Genomic DNA, 12779 nt, shown 5'->3' with positions numbered 1-12779 from the left:
AAATCACAAGGACACAGGTTACGTGTAGAATTAGATTAGATTCTAATGTTGATTGATTGAAAACTTTAATTAACAGATTGCAGAATGGGTACAGTACGGCTCAATGCACACAATTGTTAAGGGGATGCAGACCAGAGAAAGACTTTCGTCTTGTTTACATCAGGGTCCCCCATTTTCAACTCATAATGCATTGTCATCATACAGCACAACTGCACAAGTACAGCACAACGAAAAGAAGTTTGGCATCCAACCAGAGTGCAAATGTAACAGTAAATAATTGCACCAGCAATATACAATGTACAGGTGATCAAACTGGGTACAAAATATACAAGTTAGTACTACTGACTGAATGTGAACGTAAGTGCTAATCAGATGTATGTACATAGAGTGTATTATATAAATAGAGACGGTATTATGACTACTACTGGTCAGCAGTGTAATGTGTAACAACTAGTAATTAATAATGTCAATTTGAACGATTCTCATCAGGGAATAGGTGGCGATGCGATCTGACCAAAGAGCCAGTGCACCATGGCGTTGTCTGAAGTGTATTGGGACCACCAAATTCCCCTGCCAAAGCTTGCCCCGGTCCACGCCAAGAGCACGGTGGCACTGGTGGCTCTCCTGTGTTTTATCAACAGCTATGATGGGGAGTTTGTGTTTGACGATTCTGAAGCAATTGTCAATAACAAGGTATTGTTCCTTTTATTTCACATTGACTACTGCTAAGGCTGACCGTTTGCTCACTGTAATATTAACATTTTCTTTAGATTCATTGAGGGGGGGGGACAATACAAGAGAAGATTATGTTGCAAGTCATTTTGTAATTGCAATATGTGAATGAAATATCACATTGTAGTATATTGTGCAGCCCTGTCATGTACACACTTCCTGTAGCATCCTTTATTGATCCCCTTGGGGGAAATTGAGGCATCATAGCAGCATGGGGGAGGGGAGGTACATGGTAAATAGTAGAAGACATTATACAGGTCATAGAATTATAGTACAGAAGAAATAAAAAATAAGAATATAAATAGGCAGTGTAAACAATATAACAATAATTAACTCTTCATTATACATATATGAGCAAGTAGGCAGTGTAAATCAAGGTGCAGAGATGAGGGTCTGTATGCCCTATCAGTTATATTTGCATTACAATAAATAGTTACAATAGAAACTATAATCTAAATATATACTATGGGTAAGTAAGTATACAGTTTACAGTGCAGTATGCATAAGGTACGTATGGCGTCAGCGGGATATATGTTATACGTTGTCCGTTTAGGTGGGTCAGACACAGTGTTCAGACATTCCTAGTAGTTATCGAGTTCTGCTGTCGTTAGTCCTCCGGCTGCTGGCAACAGTCCCTGTCCCTGATGGCCGCTGGTACGAAGGACTGGCCTAGGCGGTTAGTTCAGTGTCGGGGGGTATGAGTCTGTGACTGAACGACAGTGAACGTGCTTCTCATCTTGACTAGCTCATCGTAGAGGGGGTGGGGGAGGGATTCTACAGGATAGCAGCCAGCTTCCTTCTCATCCCCCTCTCTGCCACCACCTCTAGTCTGACCAGCTTAACTCCCACCACAGTGCTAGCCTTCCTCGTCAGCTTGTTCATTTTGTTGGTGTCCCTTGAGTTGATGTAGCCCCCCCCCCCCCAGCATGCCACAGCATAGAAGAGGACTAAGAATAAGCACTGGCTATCTAGAGTAGGTGGCATACTGTACATAAGAGAAAGGGTCACTAGACCACATGAACCTGCTCAGCAGTGTACCTACTAGTACCTAGTAGGGGTGGGAATCACCAGAGGCCTCACGATACGATACTTGAGTCACGATACGATAGTATTGCGATACTAAATATATTGCGATATGCTGAGTATTGCGATATTAATATTGCGATGTATTACCTTTTTTCAACTGCAAAGTAAAACTTTGTCAACGTGTTTTATCTAATAAAATAAAGTTCAGTCTGTTAATCTCACTTCAATCATTTTTATTGCAGGACATGGTATTTTCTCAAGCAGACAGATGTAAATACTGTAATCTGTGTTGCATGTACCTGACAAACTGAACTGTTTGTATTACAGTCATATTCCAACTTAACTGAATGCACATGTGTTTGTGTGTGGGGACTACTGTACTATTACAGGTATTGAAATGAACAATGCAACTTCCTTATACAAAAAAATAAATAATAATTAAATATCGATACTTGGCGTCCCTGTATCGATACAGTATCGCCACGCAAAGTATCGCCATACTACTACGTATCAATTTTTTCCCCCACCCCTACTACCTAGCTCCTCACCAGTGCACCTACCATACAACTTCAATTAATAACCCAGGCTTTTTATAAAAGCTTCAATTATTGACTACAGCTGGCCTATATTTGGGACAGGCGTAGGGACTGGCCTTTAATTCCAAAACCCTGTCTCAACAAATATGGGAAATCCTATCAAATTGTTAGCATTGTTGTTTAAAATTGTTTAAACTAGTATTAAGTATGAATATCATCCATATCAAATTGAGGCTATTGAATGACATCAATTGTGAATCATTTGATCTCGCTCTGAGTGACGGCACATTCTCACTCCAGCACCCAGAGCCATTTATTACCAGAGTTTGGACTGTGAGGTTTCAGGGAGTGTTAGTGGCTTTCTAACCTGGACAGACTCTGGTAATAAATGGCTCTGCTCGCACCAACCTCACACACTCAGAGAGCAGTGGGGAGGAGTAAAGCCACTTTGGTTTCACAAAGTGTCACTCAGTTTTACAAATGTGTTACTAATGGTAAATTACAGTTGCAGGCGCACTGGCTCATGATTGCAAATGATGATAGAAAGAAAAACAAAACTGCACCTGTGGTAACCGCAAAAACAATTAATTTAGACCCGGCTTCTAATTGAGAGCTTTATTTGTCAAAATGTGTCGCTAATATATACCCGGCCAATGAAATGGACGTTTTGATTGTGACTCAGCTTTTAAATTAAGTTTTACGGTAACACCTATTTTTTTCACTGGTGCTGCTGATAACGGCAAGATGTTTCAGAATCACCTATCACTGTCACTCAAATAGGGGCGACAGTGGCTCAGGAGGTAGAGCAGTCGTCTGGTAATCCGGTTCGATTCCCGCTCCTCCTGGGCAGCATGTCGAAGTGTCCTTGAGCAAGACATTTAACCCCTACATGCTCCCAATGAGCACGTTGGCACCTTGCATGGTTGCCTCCGCCGTCGGTGTGTGAATGTGTGAGTGAATGAGTAAAATGTGAGGAACAAATTGTAAAGCGCTTTGGATAAAAGCACTATATAAAAATGCACCATTTACTCAAATGGCCCTGGAGCTTTAACCCCTTACTGTACCATTGACCCGCTGTTGTAATCTGTCTTTCAGGACTTGAGACCAGAAACACCTCTGAACAACATTTGGAGCAATGACTTCTGGGGAAGTAACCTGAGCAGCAACTCCAGTCACAAATCCTACCGACCTCTCACTGTCTTGACATTTAGGTATATGAACATACACACACACACACGCACGCACACACACACGCACATTTTTATTTAGTAAAAACATTAAAAAATAATTCACATAGGTAGAAAAGAAAGGGAAGACAAATAACCTGATGAGAAAACCCATCCTCCACCCACCCCCCTGAATTCCTTCCAAATTCTATAAAAACAAACGGGAGATGATATTTTCTTAAGCTACCATTCAACTCTTGCAAAAAGTAGTTAGAATAGTCATTTAACAAATGTTGTAACATTTAGATACACCCTACACTGACAGAACACGGAGCCTGCACATCCAAGCCCCATGCTAAACTAATACACATCAATCATGCTTTCAGGCATATTTCCATAATCACTATCGTATCAATAAGTTGGTATAGTAGTAAATACTTTTTGTGTGTTTTACTTGTTGAACAAAACACACTTAAAGCTTACTGCAGCCTAGGGCTCACATATCCCTAAGACTTTGTGCCTGCTTGGACGCTGGTGACCATTGCACAAACTGGGACCGTGTCACGCCAAAATAAACGTCCCTCATATTGGATTCATGCCTCATTATATTTGAGAGGAAGAAACGCCCACTGATTTAAATGGCAAGCAAGCGAAGGCTGTTTTATATCAATGGATGACACTTATTTTTTTCACCCCTGGTTTGGCCACAGCAGCGTTCCGTGGTTAATATCCTAATGACTTGTTTGGATTAATTTAATCTACAACAAATAATCGTCAAATATAAATTCTATGAGGCCGATCCCGGCAGACAGATCACACAGGCTATGAATTTCGGCATTTAATGTTATTCACAGCAGGCACCGTGAAACGTGGCCGCGCCGATCTCTGTTCATTCTTCTGTTCCTCTTCACTTTTTATTTTATTTTACTGCTATTTGAAACTACCAGCCGTCTAGTAGCTGCGTCTTATTCTATCCACATAACCACAACATTAATCTAAAGATTAAAAAACATTTTCATGGATTTCTGTTGTGGGACAGAAAGGGATGCTGGATTTTAATGGCTCACATGAAGAAGGCGCCACCAAGTTCCCTAGGCTATAATTATTCAGATAATGCTACACTAGCTACACTCACCTGCAAAGAAATATTGCAACTTGTGTTCTTCCTCGTGAGAATGATCTGTTTACGCTGCTATTATGCGTAGAACCGAATTATTGAGCATTTCCCTGCCGTCACTTAAAGTCCTGCCAGGTTTCTTCTGGGCACTGCCCTGGTTTAACTTTCCTGGAAGTTGTCCAATATCCAATCAATATCCTGCTCCGCAAGCAGTTCTTCACATTGCTGTATATGCCTGTGTTCTGACCCGTCAATCCTTTTTCAAAAGAATCCACCCCTTATGGATTGGTTTTATGCCTCATCATATATGGGAAGGAGAAAACATCAGATATAACTTGCAGGCGAGCAACAAAACATGCTGTTTTATATCAATATAAGCTATAAGTAGGGATGGGGAAACATTCACAAGATTACTATTTGATAATCACTGGGAACTATTCAAATACTAATCGACAAAATCAACATATGACTTACATTCCCCGCCGGAAACGGCTTAAGGCGGGTTTCAAGTTCATGCGAATTCTGCCAGATCACGGCGTACAACGTTATTCTGATCATATTTCATATTTTCGCCATGGTATTCATATTTCACTCACGGAGGATTGTCTGATGCTGCGGGACTCAGCACAACTCTGCAACGCTTCAATACTGCCACCTGGTGGCTGATCGGCGAGTTGCCAAACCGGATATCCCCTTTGTTGCACGGTCCGTCCCCTAATTCCGTCCGGCCACTCGTTTATCGTCGCGGGACTCAAGACACACACCGTGGATATGGATCGTTGCCATAACTCAATAATCCACATGATTTGGGCGTATATTAGTATTATACAAACCGGAACTGGATCGCCTCGATCCACATCACATAACTGGGATCTGTTTGCTCCACTCTCATCGCCCAACGCTACGAGGAAGCTGCCGTGAGTTTCAGCGTTTTTCTTTATTATTAACCATACAAACTGCTCTGATCTATATATCACCCATACTACATGAAGCATTTAACGACTATCACGGAATTATAAATGACCCCCCCCCCTCCGTTCACCCGCGCATGATCAGTCATAACGTTTAGGACCATGTACAGTTGACATTTTTAATATAGCGTGGATCGGCAACAAACTGCATTTGATGATCTAATATATGCATTTGTGCCTATATCTCACGTTCTGGGAAATACTGCAGAAAACGATAAAAACATATTTATACTATGAATGTGTGAATGAAAAAGTAAAACGTTCCTACATCCTGAACGATAGATAATCGATGTTGAATGGGCCATAGTAATGTCAATTTAGCAATACAATTAAAAAAGTTATAGCCCTGCAAAGAAGGTGAACATCTCCATAGACTTAAAGTGGTGGCAGAGATCAAACATTGATGGATATAAGTGTGGCAGAGAAAGTGTTAATAGCGAACATCATATAATCAAAGAAACGAGCTAGCTGGCTACTGTCATTGTTAACAGCTATATATTTCCGAGTTGTAGCAGGCTAACGTTATTTACAGGAACTAAAGCATTCATTCCGAAAGTTACAACGTTGATGCTTGAAATGTCTGAGCTTCCACGTTAATGTTTGTTTTTGTTTTTACTTAACTCATTCAACGCCAGTCACAAGTATAGTTGGGTTAACTAGCCAACCGTTCAGCGCCAATCACGAGTATAGTCAGGTTTTAATTGTTATTTCTTTTATTAGCTATATCCATTCATTTTCATCCATCCAGCCTGATGTTATCATTGGGAATGGGTCTGCCCTCGCAAAAGGGCAAATACCGCCACCTACGCATTCCAGCAGGTATTGCACTCTATTAGAAATGGTGTAGTTTCTTTTCAGGGCCTATCTGAGCCATGCGTGCAGGGTTTAAATACTCAGCCGAGGCAGGCCTTTACAACGATGGCATGGTACACTAACCCCGCCCACCTGTTCATGTGTAACGCTCGGTAATGTGGGACGGACCTCCACGAGCAGTATTTGGAATGGCGATCAGATAATTGGATTATTTCTTTTGCATTACATCAGATACCAGGTAAGGACTCTATATCTAAAATCTTGCGTTGATCTGATATTTCTCTCTACCCCGATTGCGGCTGTCTGTGTGTGTGTGTGGCTGTGTGCCGTTGAGTGGGAGGAGGTGGCGGGGGAGCGCCGCGCTCCAGGGCCCTTTTCATTCTTGCATGAGGAAGGATAATAACGACAATCTAGCGTTGTTTTCAGGATGTTTAGATAATCAGGCGAAAAATTACAACGTGTTTAGTGTATTCCACTAAAGGGCTATTATCGCGTCTTTTCCTGGGATTACTAAGAATCACCAAAACTATACTCATATTCAAAATGGTATAAAATGGAAATGTACAGATGAAAAAACAATCTGTTTCCTGCATGTTGACTGGAAGCAACTCACTGACAGTCGACGGGTGTATTAGACCCATAGCTATAATATAAGATATATTTTAAGTAGGGATGTCTGATATTATCGGCCTACCGATATTATCGGCCGATATCGGCATTAAAATGTGATATCGGAAAATATCGGTATCGGTTTTCAATATATATTTTTTTTTTTTTTTTTTTTAACATTTCTATAACCTTTATTTACCCAGGCAAGCAAGTAAGAACAAATTCTGATTTTATTTATTGTCAAAAGTATGCATAATGTTGTGTTAATTCCACAACAAGAGATATGTAATGTTATAATTACCTGAAATTATTCAATTTTTTTGGGGGGGAAACCCTGCATATATCGGTATCGGTTGATATCGGTTGATATCGGTATCGTAATTAAGAGTTGGACAATATCGGTATATCGGTATCGGTAAAAAAGTCAATATCGAGCATCCCTAATTTTAAGCACTCGCAAGTGCACAAAGCGCCACATTGACTTACAGCGCTGGTGTAATAGTGCCCTCTGGCGCCCCGACCCCTGGCGCAGAATGAGGTAATAGCGAATGTGGGATAATCCAACAAGCAAGTCAAGTCAAGAGTTTTATTTGTCACGGCATACAAGCATACAGTGAAATGCGGGAGGTCATGCCCGCAGCGATTGTGCAATAATACAAGTAATAAGAATAAAGGCCTCTGCATGCTACAGAAACTTCAAAGCAACTGCAACACAACATCGACAAAGCAACGGTGTTGCAGACACTCTGCCTTTATGCTTCTGCAACATCGATGTGCAGCCTATGCAACATTGTACCCCGGATGTAGCTAGGTTCCCTAGATAGATGACATTTCCATTCTCAACCAACCCATTGATAACAAGCAGAAAAAGAAGCATTATTTTTACTTCCGGTCGAGGGATTTCAAAATAAAAGAGCGACGTCTAAAAGCACCGTAAATACGTTTATTTTGTACATTATCTAACGTTAACACGAACCTAAACTAATCTAAAGTTAGTTTAGGTTTTGAGTGTGTGGGAATATATTTCACATCAGGCAACGAGAACTATTTTTGGGGAATTAATTTACAGCATTGACTTTCATGTAGTCCTTTGTGTAGTTTGTGGTACACCTTTTTACCACCAGAGAGCAGCAACAACAACAACGGCTTCAAATGCTGCTACCGAGACTACTGCAAGGTGCTGTAGATGTATATATACAGTATACATATATATATATATTAGGGATGCTCGATATTGGCTTTTTTACCGATATACCGATATTGTCCAACTCTTAATTTCCGATACCGATATCAACTGATATCACATTTTAATGCCGATATCGGCCGATAATATCGGTAGACCGATAATATCGGACATCATTTCTATAGAAATGTAATTTTCTTTTTATTTTATTTATTTAAAAAATAAATTGAAAACCGATACCGATATTTTCCGATATCACATTTTAATGCCGATATCGGCCGATAATATCGGTAGGCCGATAATATCGGACATCCCTAATATATATATATGATGCCAGCCAAAATTCAAGTTTCTGAGCAACTGAGCAGTAAACTGATTCCACCATTGGAATCTGTGCTTATTGTACATCATAACAAGCTAGTGTTTTTTTTTTTTTTTTTATCTTTTATTTAACCTGGGTAATCACATTGATATTTCCATCTCAAAGATACCTTCAGAACAGGGCCATTGTAGATGGGAGGCCGAAGGTCTCTAGAGGCTGATTGATTGATTGAAAAGTTTATTAACAGATTGCAGAATGGGTACACAGTACAGTACAATACATACAATTGTTAAGGGGATGCAGACCAGAGAAAGACTTTCGTCTTGTTTACATCAGGGTCCCCCATTTTCAATTCATCATAACATATGACATACATGACATACAGATAGACAGTACTCATCATTTTTTATTTATCCGTACATGGAATCACCACAGTCCAACAGTACATATTCACATAATTCACAAAAAATATGACATATCAGATTTGCAAATACAGTACTGTTTGTGATACAAAAGTGTCCAGAAAAAGAGTGTATATACATTTGGCGTAGAAACTGTACATTGGAGGAGGTTGGGTGGGTGGGGTGGGGTTGGGTGGGTGGGTGAGGGCTGTACATTGGAGGTGGGGGGGGGGGGGGGGTTGGGTAGGGGACACACACATTTTACACTGTACATTGGAATACTGTCAAAGCCTTACTTGGTCATTTACTGTACAACTAGGTTAGGACATTTGTAGGGTCCAGTTTCGAATTGCAGTCTCACGTAGGTGTTTTTTGAGAGTGTTTTTGAAAGTGGGTAGTGATTCACATTCCTTTACAGCTTTAGGTAGGGCGTTCCACATTGATGTAGCATAATTGCGAAACGTGTTTAGTCCCTTGTTTGAGCCGAATCTCGGTTTTACATGATTTGTGGAGCTCCCTCTGGTGTTGTGATCGTGGTATTCACTGACCTTTGGGAAGTATTTTGACATGTACATGGGTACCTTGGTCGCGTAGTGTATCTTGTAGACCAGGCCCATTGCAAGTTGCTGTACTCTGTCGTCTACTCTAAGCCATCCTAGGTTGTCAAAGTGGGCACGGGTGAGGTGGGTTCTAGGAGTCAGGTCAAGCAGTAGTCTGACTAGCTTGTTTTGAGATGTTTGTAATTTGTTTTTTAGTGCCTTTGAGGTGCTTTGGTACCATGAGGTGCAAGCATAGTCGTAGTACCCTTGAATGAGTGCTCCTGCCAGAGTCTTCAGGGTATTCTTGTTTACCAGAGAGGAGATCCGGTACAAGAATCGCGTTCGTTGGTTGACTTTTTTTATTACATTGGATGCCATTTTGTCACAGGAAAGATTAGCCTCTAGGATGGAACCCAGGTAGGTAATTTCATCTTTCCTTGTGATAATATTGTCACCCACTGTAACCGAGAAGCCGTCGGTCTTGCTGAGTTTGTTATTTGAACCGAAGAGAATGGACTCTGTTTTGCCCATGTGTAATGATAGTTTGTTGTCGGCGAGCCATATGCAGATTTTGCCTAGTTCCGAGCTGAGGGCTTTTTCATGAAGGCTTCCGTTAATGAAATGATTGATCTGGTTTTACAGAGTATATGTTATTGTAATTATGAACTACATAATATACTATAATAACACATTTCCGTTTGTTGGCAACGGTTTTTGCGTCATATCTTTATGAAAATTAATGTGTTGATAAGATAAAAACTACCTACGTTTGTGAAAAGGGGCGTTGCTGCGGAACCAATCAAAACGCGTTACAACGTCAGGTGACTTGATTTCTCCCAATGACATTCCTCAAGCTCCGGAAACTAGGAAGTAAATTTGCGACTCGTCTGTTGACAACACTGGATTTAGCTCTGCATCGGTAAGCTCTCAATACTCATATACATTACTATTGAAATGCATTTTTACTTAACTTTACAGCATTATTCAAACGTGATAGGAAGTTATGAGTCATCAGCTGTTTATATGCAGTCCGTTTTGACTTCCGATTACACATTGGAAAATGTTGTAGCCAGCTCACAGACTAACGTTACTGTACGTTAGCATTTTAACTTCCTCAGATAGCAATCTAACATTACGTTAGTGTAAATCAAACAACTCTAACCCAATACTAATAATAGTAACTTGTTTCACATCTATTTATGACATACCAGATTTGTAAATACAGTACTGTTTGTCACAAGACGTTGTCACAACCGTTACATATGTACAAAATATACTGTCTCATAAATATACTCTTCCAATATATAAATATACATATAAATATATTGTTTTAGATGCTGTTGTCACTATGAATTACAAATGGGGGGCCCTGATGTAAACAAGACAAACGTCTTTCTCTGGACTGCATCCCCTTAACAATTGTGTGTATTGAGCTGTACTGTACTGTACCCATTCTGCAATCTGTTAATATGATGAATAACGTTATCTATTGTAGTAACAATGTTCCAAAATGTATTGATTGTTTTTCTGTTTCCCCAGATGCTCAACCCTGGACCACACGACAGATATATTCTAGGCCTAATTAACCCTAGCCTGAGGGTTCTATAGTAATCAATCATGCAAGCTCAAAGATTGAGCTCTTGAGGTGACTGGCCCTGCTCTATATCAAGAACCATTATCAGAGTGGCAACTGCAGGACCTGTATTTCCCAAAACAATGAATATCATGATTGAATGAGAGGCCATGGTAAACAGCACAGTGAATAAACAATGTGCAGTCCCCTTATATATTGTTCTGGATAGAAGTGGGGCCAGGCTAATCTGCAAGAGCTCAACTTTTGAACAAGGATGGTCATCCTCTCACATAAGCTGTCCGGGACGACTCACACAGCTCTCTACTCTCTGGGCCCTGGACTGGACACCCCTCCACTGTACTAGTTACACATTACACACATACAAATGACAATAACACTATGTAACAACCATCAAATGCACTCACAGCACACACATCCACACGCACACACTCACTTTAAACAAACAACTGACAGCACCCACTTTAGAACACCTAAACACACTTTATATTTATTGGCAAAGAATTTGCACTACAACCCATACCTCATTACACCTTACTGTAAATTGTACCTCATCCCATTTCTGCATTGTACTGTATAGTATATTGTATTGTAACTCAGTTACTCTTCTACTCTGCATTGTATGTATATATTGAACACTTGTCTACGTACTTGACTTCTATTTTATACTTATCTATTTTTATCTAGCACAATCTCTGGAGCAAAACAGAAAGAAGCATTTTATATAAAAGTATTCTGTACTTCTGTATGACAACTAATAAAGAAACTTGATCAAAAAATCAACATTCTGTTCTCTATGCCAGGCTAGATCTGACCTTGACTCATGTTACAGGATTAATACACACTTTATACACAAATTGCATATAGCATTCTCTTTGGTAGCATTCATTCTGTGTTTATTGTGTCATACTGGGGAATAATATTAATATTATTATGTCCTATTGGGGACATCATTTTAAATTCTGAGCAATTCAATCGTTTTTTTTATAGAGGACGTCTGACATTGATTGAAAACGGTTAACAGATTGCAGAATGGGTACAATACAGTACAGCTCAATACACACAATTGTTAAGGGGATGCAGACCAGAGAAAGACTTTCGTGAGAGACCAACAAAGTGAGGTATGTAATACATTTCGAATCAAATTGTGGTCGGTTAGATCTAACGTTAATATCACGTTATCCATCTAATGGATAGCAAGCTCACCTGACGTCGGTATGGCTTGCGAAATACAATCTTATAGTAAGAAACAAAACACAAGTTGAACATAGTTTTGAACGTTTTATTACAATAGTATTTAGGTCGGACCGTCGGATAGATCTAACGTTAATATCACGTTAACCATCTAAAGCTCATCTGTGACGTTGTTATGGTTAATACAGTGCGAAATACAATCTTATATAGTAACAAAACAATACACAAATTGAACATAGTTTTGAACGTTTTATTACAATAGTATTTACTGTCTCATGTTGTGTATAATCCAGCTAGCGTTCCAGTCAGATCCATTCTCCGTTGTTCTTGTTGACAATTTTGGGGTCCCGAAATCCTGTTTCTGTATCCTGATTGGTTTATCAGCTAGAGGTGTCCAAAGATATGCATGAGCAAACATTTAATTTAAATGTAAGATTACGAACACCGATGACCAACAGACGTATTTTGACTCAACATAATAACTAGATATCGCACACAAAGAATTGTGTAGTCTGCCAACATGGATCAATCAAGTTCACTTTAGACAGACTCGGCCTCCCATCTATTGGGGCTGGATGT

At 39.9% G+C, this 12779-nt stretch overlaps 1 protein-coding gene across 1 annotated transcript in view; it reads left to right on the top strand.

Annotated features, from left to right (window-relative positions):
- The window catches only part of tmtc4 (transmembrane O-mannosyltransferase targeting cadherins 4), a 77141-nt gene that overhangs the window by 979 nt on the left and 63383 nt on the right, over window positions 1–12779 (top strand). The window contains exons 2-3 of the mRNA XM_084309738.1: window positions 490–693; window positions 3390–3505. Coding sequence (XP_084165864.1) covers window positions 532–693; window positions 3390–3505 — 278 coding nt within the window. The 5' untranslated portion in view covers window positions 490–531. The remainder of the gene's footprint in view (window positions 1–489; window positions 694–3389; window positions 3506–12779) is intronic.

Source organism: Notolepis coatsorum (genome assembly GCF_963971535.1).
Source record: "Notolepis coatsorum genome assembly, chromosome: 3".
In the NCBI taxonomy this organism is placed as follows: Eukaryota; Metazoa; Chordata; class Actinopteri; order Aulopiformes; family Paralepididae; genus Notolepis; species Notolepis coatsorum.
The sequence above is the reverse complement of the archived record's forward strand: the minus strand, read 5'-3'. Positions and strand labels throughout refer to the sequence as shown.